Source organism: Bactrocera oleae, chromosome 4, assembly GCF_042242935.1.
Source record: "Bactrocera oleae isolate idBacOlea1 chromosome 4, idBacOlea1, whole genome shotgun sequence".
NCBI lineage: Eukaryota > Metazoa > Arthropoda > Insecta > Diptera > Tephritidae > Bactrocera > Bactrocera oleae.
In genome coordinates, this window is record NC_091538.1 from 17,669,424 (window position 1) to 17,685,734 (window position 16,311).

General features: G+C 34.3%; 1 protein-coding gene across 1 annotated transcript; it reads right to left on the minus strand.

The window, feature by feature from the left end:
- Positions 1–11,255: 11,255 nt before the first annotated feature.
- Positions 11,256–14,856, minus strand: LOC138857005 (uncharacterized). Its single transcript, XM_070108322.1, has one exon. The coding sequence runs from the start codon at positions 14,746–14,748 to the stop codon at positions 11,446–11,448; it is 3,303 nt and encodes a 1,100-aa protein (XP_069964423.1). The 5' UTR covers positions 14,749–14,856; the 3' UTR covers positions 11,256–11,445.
- Between the last annotated feature and the right edge of the window lie 1,455 nt (positions 14,857–16,311).

Below are 16,311 nucleotides of genomic sequence, written 5' to 3' on the forward strand. Positions count from 1 at the left end.
TGGAGAGATGTCTTGAGAGTCCTCTAATAAAGGTATCTAGTGCTTTAGCACGATAGTTTTCTGTCAGTAGATGTACTGCTTCTTCTCCTAAAAGATAGATGCAAATATACTTTTTGGTAGAATTCGTTGATGGATAATCTACCTTGTACAAGACAGGTCATTTGGTATTCTAATGTACCTATGTCTCGTTTGTCAGCAAAGTGGGTTGTTAGGCAACGAGATATTGCCGTCCAGTCTAGAGGTGTGTTGTACGATTCTAGTGCTATGTCTGCTTTCCCTATTATCTTGTTTCTAAGAACAGTTAGTATACCAAAATATCGGGGCGTTCCCTTCGTAGGTTCATATATCCTAAGGATACGTTCTACGCTTTTTTTCGAGGAACTGAATTCTGAAGCGTTCCCTGAAAAATCTCTTAATGAACGTACCACGTCGGGAATTTTGTCCAATTCACTCATGTCATTTCTAAATCGTTCATCTATTGTCTGGTCTGTAATGTTTTGGTTTGGATTATTATTTAAAAAGGATTGGATTATGTTTTGTCCGTCTGTTTGAAGAATTTGAGTCACCATGTTTTTTATTAAATTATTTAATTCGGGTGATACTTGGGGAGCAAGATTAGGAGTGCAACGGTATGGTAGTTAAATGAGTCATTAACTCCAGCAGCTGAGCACCGGTTTTGTCTTTACAGGCCACTGCGGATAAATAAGATGCTTTCAGGTGTCGCATCTTGCTCTTAATCTCCACCTAGAAGATGCGTTGTAGTGCAGGAGTACTTATTTGTAGCTTCTCGTAAAATCTTTGGGCAGTCGGTTTCTGAAAAACACTAAAACACTAATAAATATATGCATATAAATAAAATTGTTAGTTAAAATTCTAAGCTTATGAAGAAGCACCTTGCGATTCTGTCCAGCGATGATTCGGGTTAATACGTTTTCCTTTTTGTTTTTTTTGCTGTGAGTTCTAAAATATAAGCAATATAATAACTCAACGATTACCCTCCTCCCGCCCAACCGACGCGAGAGGCGCAATCCGCATACGTGCGGAATTAGCCGAGTCAGAAAAGGCAAGAGAGTTTTTTAAGTGTTGATATCTAAAACTGTTCAGCTACAGAAACAAAAATTTGAACAGCTAAGATCTAAAGTTACAATATAATAAATTGTTACATTTTCATTTATTAAGAGAAAACAATAAAGTCTTTTTAATTTTGAAAAGTGAGTCAGATAAGTCAAATGTGCTGGAATGAGAATTAAAATCATGACATATACGGCGGAATGGCTCGTTTAGTTCAAAATTTGATCTACAGGATTTTAGCAGTAAAGGTCTAAACTGCCTCGAAAGGCGAACCGGGATATTAAATTTAATTTCAGACAGGAGAAAAGAACTGCAAACAGTTCCATTCAAAAGTTTCACTAAGAATATTATGTCAAGCATTTCCCTACGACTAGAAAGTGTAGGTAGATTAATAAGTTTTAAACGACTAGTGTATGGAGGTAGACTTACCCTAGCATCCCATCGGAAATGCGCTAAGGCGAAAAGTAAAAATTGTTTTTGAACCGACTCTAACTTGTCAGAATGGATTTGGTAGCTAGGGTTCCATACCACAGAGCCATATTCCAATATAGGTCTAACCAAAGTTGTATAAAGTGTTTTAGTAATATACGGATCTCTAAATTGTTTAGACCAACGTTTAACAAAACTGAGGACAGCTTTTGCTTTCTTGACCATGGTATCAATATGAAGACTGAAATTAAGCTTAGGGTCCATATTAACTCCCAAATCAACATAGTTAAAAACTTGCTCTAGAATATGGTGTTTTATTACATAAGAGTGGTGCACAGATCTACGGGAAAAGCACATCATCTTACATTTATTGAGATTCAATGGCAAATCATTTCTATCACACTATGCAACCAAATTGTTTAAGTCTGTTTGCAACCGACACCTTTCCTCAGTTGAAGTGTATGATTTAAAAAGCTTTACGTCGTCAGCGTATAATAAAATTTTTGAGAATTCTATTACTGAAGAGATATCGTTAATAAACAACAAGAACAGAATCGGGCCAAGATGACTACCTTGCGGCACACCTGAAGAAACATTAATTGTTGCGTGAGGGATCACGACCGATTTCGTTAAAGCCATAGCGTGTCTGCCTATAAACTTTAAATAGATCGATTTCAATAGATCTACAATTTAAACAGGACCAACGCAATCCCTTACAGTTGAGAATAGAATCTAAGATTCTACCTGTCAGTCCAGCACATTTAATATGGGCAAGCCCATCACAAAGCCAGCATGAAACGTAGCGATCTGACTCGCCTTTAATGTTACAATTGGGGAAGTTACAAGACATAATAAACCACAAGAATTAAGATTAAATAAAAGAGTAAGTAGAACAAAATTTAATAGATAAATAATAAATTAGTGTGTTAATAAAATATTAATAATAATAAATTCAATTAAGAACAATTTTTTTATCAAAGTTTAAAACCAAGACAATTTGAAAAAGCAATATAGCGAGCAGTTTTAGAAGCACTGAAACAAATAAAAAGCTAAACGCAACACAGCTGTGAATAAAGAAGTAAATAAGATAAAAAAAACTGTGTGTGTGTCAGCTCCGACGCACGACTGGAGTTTACTCCTCAAGTACGAGTATCTAACCATACGCAAAAAAAGTTTATTCAACTGAAAAAAGATTAATATCATATGAAAGGGTAAATTTACAAATTAATGAAGAAAATAATATTCATATATAAATATAAATTTATTCATTTTATATACATTAATTATAATTAATCGGCGAAATATTTTACATTAAACTTTTTACAATAGTAAATTTCAGATGTGCACAAATATTTAATTAGGAATGTTGTTAAATTAGGTAATTATTACTCTGACTATTGTGATTTTTTTTAAATATTAATTTAATCAACATTGCCTTCATTATTAATAACCGTGACAAGTGGTTTATGGTAACTAAAATAAGATACATGGACGTTGGTAGATACGTGGTTCACGAATCTTGAAAATACCGCATCAATGGTTGTACCATACCTCGTTGTCCCCATTGTTCTACCAGAAACAATATCTAAATTCAATTCAGATTTTAAAAATTGTATTAATGTCAATCCGTCATCTTTGCTAAGATCGACATTAAAATCGCCACTTAGTACGAGCGGCAGTAAATGGTATTTTTTCCTAAATAGTTTCGATCCACCTTCTGTATAAGACAATAATGATTCATGAATGAAATCTATTACATCATTAATCTTTTGATTAACAGAAATGTAAATCGAAACTATAACAATGTGATTACCGTTAGGCAAAGTACATCTCGCAGCAGATATATCTCCCAATGGAGACTGTGTTTGACTGTTGTGCTGGACATTCCTTACGAAAGTATCATTATTGCCAGTAAGCACATGGTGTAAATCATTAAGATTGTGATAAATACTGACCCCGCCTCCTCGATTAATGTCAGGACGTCGATATTGGGATATACATCTGAAATTTTCAATTTCAACGGATTCCTCGTTGCGAAGCCATGTTTCTGATAATATTAAAATATCTGCTTTTTGTATAATGTTACTACGGAGATCACGTGCATGTGCTCGGAGACTTTGGCAATTGAGCAAGAAGAGAATCATGTTTCCTTCATTTATTTTATTAAGTATAACCTGATCAACTGTTGTGAGTTGAGCAGTGGAAAACCTCATAAATTCTTGGCGTAAAGGGGCCATTGCTGCGTTACATCGTCTACCATGATAGAAACGTTGAATGTTATTAGCAGGAACAATGTGAAGGCCTTCTTGTGACGTGACCCTGGATAAGGCTACGTAGACCAAAGATTGCGAATGTGTCTTCTGGTATTTGTTTACAATTTCATCAAATGTTCCTCCTTGTGACTTGTGAATGGTCAACGCGCAAGCCGGTTTGAGTGGGAAATGATTTCTTTTGGCATGAATCGATTTATTTCGATTGAGAGGCACCGTTGCAGATCTACGGTTAATAGGAACGAATTCTCTACTGAGTCCTTTTGATTTTGCATAACCAGCCACTTTCCCGCGAGCTTTAACACCAACACCTTTTGGAAATAGAAGCCAAACTCGCAGTACTTTATTTTGAGGATCCAACTCAACATACGAAAGTTTACCGACCGCTCCATTGGCCAAGCCATCAGCGACGTCGATGTTGGTTGTTATCATATATGGCTTATCTACAACGAAAGTAATTTCGTAGGGCAATCCTCCTCTGTCGATTGTAGCAAACTTATGAAGCTTGTTTCTAGCAGCTCTTTCTTTTTCGTGATCTCCATCACATCCAATTATTTCGTCATCAGCAATTAAATTGGCCATTTCATCAGATGAACTCAACATTTTTAAATTATACGCGTCAACTGAGTGGTTGTCATTAAATAAACGGATTCCATCAGGACAGCGTTCTTCTGCTTCTGCTTCTGAACAAAACCTTGACTCAATCATAGCCAACTGTTGTGTATTTAATTGATCTCCATTACCGACATTTGTCAATAGTGATGAAAATTCAGAGTTTTCTTGTCGCATAACTTCGATCAATTCAAAAAAAGTTATTTCTCTCCATAATTGCCGACCATCAATTCGTTGAACTTTTTGTTTCCAAATAGGAGTAGCTCTTACAGGGGGCAGTTGTCTCAAATCACCGATAAAAATTATGTGTAATCCACCAAAAGCAGCATCAAAATTACCAGTTATTTCTTTTAATCTGAGATCAATGCGCTCTAACATTTCAGCCCCAATCATGCTGATTTCATCAATTAATATCATTTTAACGAACTTGAATAAAGATCTATATAATCCTTTAACCTCGTTTGATAATGGTGTTTGAAATCCCGAAAGAGTGATTTTGAAAGCAGTATGAACAGTCGTGCCTCCTATAGCAACTGCAGCCTTTCCTGTCGATGCACATGCAAGATAAGCATTGCAGTAACCATCCGTATCAGTGAACCGATTACAGATTTGATAAGTTTTATTAGTATTGATAAGTTTAATTAGGAATGTTTTTCCACATTCAGCAGGACCAGTTAAAAAAAGCTGTAACGGGACTGGATTGGGAGAAGTTAACAACCATATAACATGTTGTGCTAACTCGTACTGCTTCGCATTTGTTTTTCTCATCAATTCGAGAAAATCTTGAGTCTCCATCAAATTTTCTTTCTTTTTCCATATCGCACCGAGCTTATTCATCGTCGCTTATACCAGGTCATTATTAACCCTTGAACGAGGATCTTGAAGAAGAAGTTGATACGGATCTTCCTCGACATAAACTTGATTCCGATGATCCTGTGAATCATTGAGCTCAATTTCTTCCCGACATAACCGAGAGCAAATTTATATGGTTTTGGCAATGTCTATATTAGATTCAAATTCTTGTCTTCTTTCCATTATGACGGCTTGATTTTCTTCAAATATGCGTAAAAATCTCATGTCTGCTAGAATATCAGTTTCTTCAATCATCAAGTTGTGCTAATTCCTTTAGAGTTTTCCTAATTCGCTCTCGGTGTTGTGGCCAATAAGTAGGTATATATTGAACAGCTACCGACGCTTTGGACATGGGTTCTCGTAATAAAAACCACGCAGCTTCTTGACTAGACATTTCGACTGTATTGAGTACGTTGACGCTGAGTTTTTTAGTTGCAGAAATAATATCAAAGTCTGGATACTCGTTCATAATATCAACGAGTTTCTGTTGTAAGTCACTAATTCCTCTGTTCGTTTTATTAATGTAATCAACGACGTACTGGGCGCATGAATATTCTTCAGTGATGAATTAAAAATCCATATTGGACCCAACCACACTGAGAATGAAAGGATTGAAACAATTATGCCATTTTTCAAAAGGTTGCCTTTTTATAAATACTCGCGGTCGATTGATTCCAGCTCGAATAATGTTCATGTAATTCTGATCTGATAATATGTCATTAGCTTGATAAAATTCTTCAAAATTATCGTAATTATTATCTTCTAAGTTTTTCCGTATATTTTGGTACTGTAATTTTAGATTCTTCAACTCTGGATTTTCACTCTCCAAAGGTATAAGAATCGTTGTTTCACGAATAGGCAAGAAAGGCGCCTCGAATCGACATTTCCGAGCATTTGCGCGTGTATTTTTAAAGCACGTGAAAGTATGCTTATGAGTTTGTAGTTTGATGTGTTCAGATGCTTCTGATGAATTCACAGAGATAAGAGCATTAATTAAGGCAATTGCTTCTTGATAATTTTCTCCTAACGCATTTTTAGGTGCATTATCCAACCACAATAATATATGGGCGTGTGGACTACCCCTATGTTGGAATTCAATGCGTTTGAAGTAATTAAGAACTCTATATTTTCCAAATGGACTTACTTTCTTCGATTGTAAAACTAACATTATGACATTGACCACCTTGTTGAAGTAAATTGTGCAACTTACGGCATCTTCATTGTTTCAAGGTTCAAGGTTGTTTTTTGAAAGTAATTTAATGCTTCAATCTGTTCATCCGTCAGTATTTCACCGTTATTCTTGAGTTTATGCAGACGTTTTAAAAGATGCGGCCATCCTATTTCATTAGCGCTGATAATCAAAAACATCGTTGGTTTACCCAACTGGCGCATCATTGCAAACAAATTCCGCTTACGTGCAGACCAATAAGCTGCAGAATTAGGAATTGATTTCAAAAAAGCTAAGTTGCTCTCTAAACAAGTATTTATATATTCTTCAGATAGAACTTGCTCTTTAGAAATATTGGTATCCGTGCCGATATGTTTGAACCCAATTTTTAAACCATCACAAACTCTCAGTCGCAATATTTTCATCGCAGTATAAAGAAGTTTATTCGGTGTCACTCCCCGCCTATCACAACGACGTAATTCACTGGTTGCCATCATAAACGGTGTCACTGTAATGCCTTCCCGGAATACACGGAATTGTCCTAAGTAAATAGCTGGGAACGACAATTCCTCTGCATGTGTATCGAACAGTAAACTCATAGGAATTTTGTTTTCACCTGGAGCGATGTGAAAAAATTTATCTTCATTCAACATAAGCGTTTGCTGTTGGGCTACAAGACTACCATCAATTTCAATGCGTTCACTGAAGTCATCAATATGTCTTCGGGTTTGTACAGAGTCAGGGTCAACAGGTATTATATTATCTGCAAATTCAGTGTAATCAATTATAACATTATCATCAGTTGTGAACCAAGAATCATCTATTTTGATATCATAATGTCTATATAAAGGTGTCTGAACCAAATAGGTTAACCATTGTTTGATGACAGATCTTTTAACTAGTCCATGAAGATAACTTGTTCCGTGAATAAGCTTTTTTTTGATGTGTACATTAATACAAAAATCTTCTTCCCGGCCATCGAGTGGTCGGGGTAAAAGGTTTATCATATTGTTAACTGACACAGGTACATTGATTATTTGTCCGGTTATTGCGAACTGGCCGTTGAAATGCCGCAATCTACGTATCTGCATAAAAGGAAGCCGTGGTGATATAAATCTTTCTGGTCTGGTCTGGTCTTTCTGGATATTTGAAACCATTAAAGGTTGACAACAACGGAATCTTGTGTTTTTTAATACTGACACTACAATTCTTACACACCTTGACATCAGCCACGTCGGTAAATGTCTAAACAGAAAAATATCATATGATAAGAATTAATAAGGTATTAAATAAATAACAATTTTAAAAAAATTAAATATTTGACCTACCGTTATTTGTTTGAGTAGATTTTCATCATCAGGATGGCAAGGTTTCAGATCGTTTAAAAACCATAGGCAATCACAAATTTTGCAGACATGACCAAAAGGATTTTTCACAAACATCTTGTGAAATAGTTTATGCGCTGATTGATGCGCACGATAGCCAATATACGAATGGCTTGGATTCTCTTCTGGTAGCACAATATCCTCCAAATTTAAATCATCTTCATCATCAATTTGCTCATCTTCAATGTCTGACTCTGCATACACGCTATAATCACTGTCATGAAGATTTTGCGATTGCATTGACGCATCAACATCTCTATTTTCGCTTGGCTGATTTAATACTTGTATTTCACCATTTGGCAAATGTGAAGAAAGTGTAGGTTGGCTTGGAAGTTGAAGGATTTCATCAAAGTTAACTTCTGATGGACGTTCATTCCGTCTTTTACTTGACACCTTGACACTTTCAGGACTTGATGGTGGCAACTGTACAGCAATCACGGGTGCGACGGACCTTGAGGGTTGGTTGGTTGTCAGAATCTTTTGTACTTCCTTCATTAATGCGTTTTTTTTTCAATACGTAGGTTTGCTGTCTCTCGGCTGTAGTTTTTGGAGGTGGTTTTGATTGCGTCATTAATGCGTTTTTTTAAATCTGCAAATTCGTTGTCTCTCGGCTGGAGTTTTTAAAGGTGGTTTTGATTTTTTCTTAGTAAAAAATTTTTTTAAAAATTAGAAAATTTATAAATGCATAATTAGAAAAATTTTAACCAACTTTAAGAAAATTGATAATAAAAAATTTTTTTATAAACATTTTTTTAAAATGATTATAACAATTTTTTTTTTCAAATATAATATTATCTTAATAACTAACAAAATATAGTTGTAAAAAGGTAATTATCTCACTAAATTTTTTACGTACAATAATAAATAGTACATGAAAATTATTTAAATATGCTAAAAAATAACTTTTCAAAAGAAAATTTTATAAAAACATTATTATGATCAAGAAATATTGTTGATTTTTCAGATTAAATTTAATTTTTCAGAAAATTAATTTAAGATTAATTTTAAGACTAATTTTAATTTTTAATTTTAATTTTTTATTAAATTTAATTTTAAGATTAATTTTAATTAATTAATTTAAGATTAATTTTTCAGAAAAACATTATTATAATCGAGAAATTTTGTTGATTTTTCACATAGTATCGAATTATTGACTTGAATTATTAATATTTAAAAATTATTTAGAAAATAAATCATGGTAACTTGGAGGAATTTATTGACATCGAAAAAAATAATTTTTTGTTAGGTTACAAATTGTCTATTTTACGTGGATGCGCTTGATAATTCATATGGGATTAAATATCTAATTTTATGTGTTGTTCTCAAATATATATTTATATGAACTTCATCAATAATTATTGAATATTTAATAAATACAAATCGCACATGCCCATGCATATAATACATAAATTATAACGTACCTTGCACCCACGTTTTCGTCAGATGTTCCGGCAATATTATCTACACCCCTTTTTGCCATAAATATTTCGAAATACTTTTAGTTCACTTTAGCCAGTATAATGATAAAAAAAATTATAACTTCACAATTACAATGTTAATTATTGATATTTATAACAAAAATAGCAATATAAATACATCGACACTGATAGAAACAAACAAGCCCAATAACATATAGTATATGGGTATAGTCGCCTATACAGCATACCCTATGTACGTCTCAATACACTCACAGCTAAATTAGAAAGTTGCGCACTAAAGATGCGCACCAAAAACGTGACACTTTTTCGTTAGTTTAGTTGGTTTTACCCCTCGGACTTTTCTCATACCGGGCGCCTTATATATGAAAATCGATTCTTAAGGAGTAAACTCCAAAAAGCTGACTCGGCACCAAAAATTGGAAAGTTTAAACCCTTTAATACTGCACAAAACTTAAGAACATTTAATACTTATCATGAAACTGAGAGTTAAATCACTAAAAATTGTAATAACACGGTAAAAAAATCAATTAAACTTCAAGAATTTTTTAAAATAAAAACACAAATGTACACAGCCAAAAAATTACAGCTTAAGAGCTTGAAGTGTTGCCACTCTATGTGCAATAGTGGAAATTAATTACAAAATTTTATTTCAAGTGTAAAAATAGTAGGCGAGAGTTTTTTGCAATTTAACTGAATTATATTTAAAGGCGATTAAAGCGACATTCTTAAAAATTAAAAAAATTACTCTGAAATTTGTCATCGGAATGCATAACGGCTCCCGTTTTTCCATTGTCACCGTGCTAATTTAAATAGTTGCTTCCGTTTCGCTTATTGGACCAATCAGAACGCGCCACGTCAATTTATACGTAAGCAGGTAGGACTTACGAGGATTACGTCAATCATGTTGCCATATCGTTCGTAACACTCCCCCCGGTATATCTTGCCGATCAGGGTGTACGGTATACCGTCATGATTTCGTTTGTAACAGGAAATTGTAACTGAATATCGCAAAATATAATAGGTAATAGAGCAACACAATTTTATTCAAAAACAATGGAAATGATAAAAGAGAAAGCAAAGTAATATTTATTCGTAAATATTTATGCTTCAAATTCACAAAATTATCTTATGTTTCACTTTGTATGTTGAATGAAAATAATGAGCTGTCAGTGAACAACGCTGAGGCTCGCGCCAAAATCTATTACAGAATTCAATACATTTAAACCGAATGTTGAATGTAGAAATAGAACATACAAATTGGCCATCTACATTGTTGTATTTTTGTTCCGTTTATTGAGAAATTTTCTTTTTTTTTAATTTCTAAGCCCGGGACGCATAAATCGGACTGTCCTGACCAAACCGAGACGAATGGTTCCCTAAGTATAACAATTATTATTATGATATAAACAAGAATATATTCGAAACAAAAGTTTATTGTTTAATAATCAGCTCTTCTATTGATTTTGCTCCACCTAAGAATTAATTGCAAAAATTTGCAAGTAAATACCAGGTGAGCGTAAGATTTTTCCAAGCGCATCCAATAATACTGTATGTTTGCACATAATTTCTTTTAACCGTCCCATTTCGGCTGAGAGGAAATCAAGTGTATATTCCACATTTTTTATCGCTTCGCTTTTCACTAATCGCCGGCACTTAGCTTAGAATAAATATTTATATAAATAAATATATATGTTACTTGTAATTATTACAACTGTATTTATACTTGATTATACATTGATTCACATTCATGCGTTGATTACAAAATTCAGACTAATTTAAAGTGACAAAATACGCGTTTATTGAAAACAAAAGCATTTCACAAAAGCGATGAAAGATATGATTTTTGTAAAAACTAACAAATAATGCTCGAAATGGACGAACAAGCCATTTAAAGGAGTAATTGATAACTCGATTTTGGTATTATTCCATATATTTTTACTGGGTAGGATTGGTTATTTGTAGGTTTATATGGTGAAAATAATTCAAATTCATTCAGTTTATATTACATACTAGCTGACCCGACAGACTTCGTCCTGTCAAAAAGATTTGTAATTTGGCATTTTTTTCGCCTACGTATTTTAAAAAATTCTCCTGAACAGAACCGTCACCCTGGTGATAGGGCGTTGTGAATAAAAAATAATTAAATAAAACATATATAAGGATTTAAAAATAAGTAATCGCTTTATTGTTAATCATGTGAATCATAATTATTATTATTATCATTGTAGTGCCTTGTGGTATACGATGTTTTTTGTTTGATTACCTGGCGCATAGATAAACAAATCTGATGGTTTTCCAACACGGGAACAGGCAACATACAATTGACCATGTGAGAAACATGGGTTTTCTAGATTAATACCACAAACACTTAATGATTGCCCCTGGGACTTGTTTATAGTCATAGCAAAAGCAAGCCGCACTGGAAATTGTAGTCGTTTAAACTCAAATGGCACATCAGTCGGAATCATTGGGATGCGCGGTATAAGAACATCTTCTCCTTTATACTTTCCTTTGAGTATAGTTGCTTCTATCACATTGTTTAGTAATTTTTTTATCGCTAACCGTGTACCGTTGCAAAGACGCGGTTGGTTGATATTTCGCAACATTATAACCACCGATCCAACCTTTAATTGAAGATTGTGAGGTGGCAATCCTGGCAAATCCAGCGAGTTTAAAAATTCCGGTGGATAGTTGACTACATCATCTTGATTAGTAGCCGAATCAACTGATTTATATATCCTCAATTCGCCTGTAATTTGTTCTTGAATTTTGAAATTTAATTCATTTACATCTATGTTTTTTGCAGCCAGTATAGCTCGTTCGCTCAACCAATCATGGTTTCTGTAATTTTGAGAAACATCTGGAAACACCTTCTGAATAAGTTCATCTTTTGATCGAGTTAACTGACAAAAACTTTGAGGAAAGTTAATGCAGCCAGTCAACATGTCTATAGGAAATTTGCCATTACCAATGTCAATGAGTTGTTTAGAGAATATGTTTCCAGATTGGTCATTTTGCAATTCGACACGCATATTCTTACTTAAATGAAGTACTTTGACATGTTTCCACAAATTGGAGGACTTTAGACATGCATTGAGTTCATCAGCTGGCGTTGATCGTGGAATCACTGGCAATGTTTGACGAAAATCCCCTGCTAATAAAATCATTGCACCACCAAATCGGTTATTATTGCTCCGTAGATCTTTTAAGGTTCTGTCTAAAGCCTCCAAAGATTTTTTATGTGCCATCGTGCATTCATCCCAAACAATCAATTTACATTGCTGCAAAACCTTTGCCATTGCAGAGTTCTTCGAAACGTTGCAGGTTGGAGTTTCATTGCTTTGCATATTTAATGGCAATTTTAGTGCTGAATGGGCTGTTCGACCACCTTCAAGCAAAGTTGCTGCGATTCCCGACGAAGCGAGTGCAAGTGCAATTTTATTTTGTGAGCGAATTGTTGCTAATATTAATGAAATCAAAAAAGTTTTTCCTGTACCACAAGGTGCATCTAAGAAGTAAATGCCTCCAGTTTCATCATTTGTTACTTTCATAAGAGTTTCAAATACATACTTCTGTTGTTCATTTAACAGTGGAAGATTTGTTTGAATTAATTCTTTCAAAGAGTTGAGATCATACAGTTTTTCTCGATGCAGCTCTTGGTTAAAAGCGTCATGCATTGGACGATTGGGCGCGGTCAGGCCTAATTGAATTAATAGTTTGTTTGACATTATCAAGCACATGTCCTCAATTGAAATCAATACTTCATTGTAAATTTCTTCACTGATTTGTATATTTGGATTTCCCATTCTATTCCGTATTTGATACAAAATATCATCACACATATAATCTTTGTACTTGATCCACAAATCAATTGGGTTTGATGGGAAGCATGTAGATATGATTATAGAAAACAATGTTCGTATTTGGTGAGCGTGTGATGATATTACAGCATCATTGAGAGTTTGATCCCAATGAGCGTCATTTTCAAGCAATTGCAAACGTTGACAGGCTTCTCTGTAGGATCCACACAATTCACCATCAACAGTTCGTAACTGTTGGAATGATGTTGGGCCACGTACATTGACTAATAGCAGTCGTAAGTAAAAACATTCATCATTGCTTGGATGTACTGAATAAATCCGGCCAATCGCATCGGTGGAATATACATCTGTATATCCTGGAACTGGTTTTCCTTGTTTCCGTCGTATAAATCTCCTTGAGGATTGATTCCAGGTATAATATTTTGGCATTTCAGAATATAGCAATGTTTGTGCGAAATAATCGTTTTGGCATGTCTCAAAAAAACTGGTTAATGTAGTAGATGGTGGCTGAGCAGCTCTTTGTACTGCGTTCTGTGCTGTAAAATACACTCTTTGTCCATTTTCTAAATGCACAGCTAAGTGAACAACAGAAGGGTGTCTCTCATGAATAGGAAAAGAAAATATTCGCCAAACTGCTTCATTACTACTGACGTAGCGGCCCATTTGGTATTGGGTAACTTCATCATTGGAATTCTCTGCACCAATTCCAATCACAGCCATATCACTCCCTTTGGTTACATATTTGCAAATGTATTTAATAGATTTCACTGAATGGCAAGATTCAACGTTGATGTGTGCTTTGAATGTCTTTGATAAAATGGGTGAATATGGAACAATCCAACGATTATCTATTTCAATATCTTGTTGATTTAATTTGACAATTGTTGATTTTCCATTGTCTGCTGTCGATCTGCGACGATACAATGGATAACCGTCATTACCAGTAATTGTTTCCGATATTAATGTCCGTGGATATCGTTTTGAACATTTACCATCCATCATACACGGTGAATTTTGATTAAGAGTTCCACAGGGACCATGTATCATGTTTTTGATAACTACCTCATGCAATCCAGGATCTACTTGTACATTAGGGATTTCAGCTGATATCACTGCATCAACTTCATTTGGCCTTATCTTTTCAACCAACCAAATCAAAATGTGTGCATGTGGCAATCCTCGTTTCTGCCACTCCACAGAATACATCCAGCAGCGTGTCTCACCAAACACATTATGTTTTACGATGAAATCCATTAAAGATTTCAACTTTTGTCTAAAGACTCTGGCTGTAATATCATGACGATCATTGGGTGATTGCCCAGGGAATAACTCCTGCTTGATTTCTATCCATTGTGGATTGCATGTAAATGTGATGAACAAATCTGCTGTACCATAATGACGAACATACGACATGGCATCTTGAGCATATTCGTGCATATGCCGAGGGCTTCCGATGTATGTTGCTGGAAGAATAGTCATCCGACCGACATTCTGTGCATTTCCATCAGTATTAATCGCATCTCGAAGGTGAACATACTCTTCAGATCGGAGTTTAGTTTGATTCAACCTGATGAATGTTAATCTCTCCGTTTCAATTTTAACATACATATCAACAACATATTTGTGATATAATCGCCGACATTTCAATATGTGATTATCTTCATTTTCCCGATTCATTAGGCGGTATGAATAATAGTTCATTGAACTGACTTTTGTTGGTTTCAGAACCTGTAAATAGATTTTATTTTAATAACATTCAAAATACATAATATAATGACTGAGATATTTTAGTTACCTGTAATGGGATTTATCATTTTTATTGAGAAATCGTAGCCATCTTCACCTTGCCAAAATATAATGCGATATTGCAGTGCATCATATGAGCGGTGTGTTTCCTTTATACGTTGTAATTGATCATTCCGACGATGTAAAACAATATCACGGGATTCCAAGTTTTCTCCAACTACAACGATAGCAACTTCATCAATAGTTGGTGCATTAAAACGTCTTGTATGTTGACCTGCAGGTGTTTTATCAGCTCTGATTACAATTTTGTGATTATCGGATGGCATCAGATCCAAGGCAGTTTTAAACAATATAATCAATTGATTGTGTTGATGAAATAAAGTTTGTAATTGTTCTACAATAGACCTCTTTACTAAATTGTTATGTGCACAACGCAGATCAATTTCTTGTGGTGAATTGCCCATAAAATAAATTTGCAGGAATTTGTTGTCGTTATCTGACACTGGTAACAGTGAACCTGCTCTGTGATATATTTGCCCTTGTATCTGTAAATAAAAAAAAAATATTATGGTGTGGTATAAATTAATGGATTGGATGTATATATTTAGTTTTAACTAATATCTATTAAATATAAAATATAATAAAAGTGTCACTGAAACTAAATCCCCATATAATATGATGACTAAGTGATATATAAGTGATTAAGAAATTGAAGATTAGTGACACATCTTAACTTTGGTGCCAAAAAATTTTGTTCGCTAAAATAATTATGAGTAACTGCTATAATACATACCTTGAAAGTTGGCATAAAATTTTCCCGAACTACATTTGTTGCCCCAAATGAAGTCATTTGAAAGCAATTGTTATATTGTTGGATATGTGTCAAAAAGTGTATAGAATCTGTTCCTATTCCTGAAACCAATGAGTACAATGGTTCTGGTGGTGGATCCAATGGTATCAATTTCACTTTACCATTTGCGCAACACAATCCATTGGCTTCGTTTTTGTATTTTAATGCCTTACAGTGTGAGCAAACCGAGTTCATAGAACCAATAACAACACATTGGTAGTTACTGTAGTCAATTGACACATCGTAACTGAAAGCAGCTCGATTCAAACTTGCGCGATTATTAGTTGAATGTCGCGCTCGCGCTTCACGCGTTTGTGATATCCGAATTCTTTCACGTTCATTTCCGTCGTCACGTTCTTGTGCAGAACGATTAGATCGGTAATTAGCTTGGTTTGTAGCATTTCTGGTTCTTCTACCTAAATTGCTTCGTCTTATAGGAGGCATATCAAATATAAATTATTTTTTCACTAATCACGAACTAAACAAACACTAACTAAGTAAACACTCTGCACAAAAAACTATATACGAATTTGTTTCGTGTATCAGTCGTCAAAAGCAAACTCAGTAGATTAGGTAACAGACAACTTTTTTCTTTTTAAATTTTATATGACTTGAAGTCAAATCCTTTTAAGCCGTACTTAAAATTTGGATATTAAAAATAATAAAAC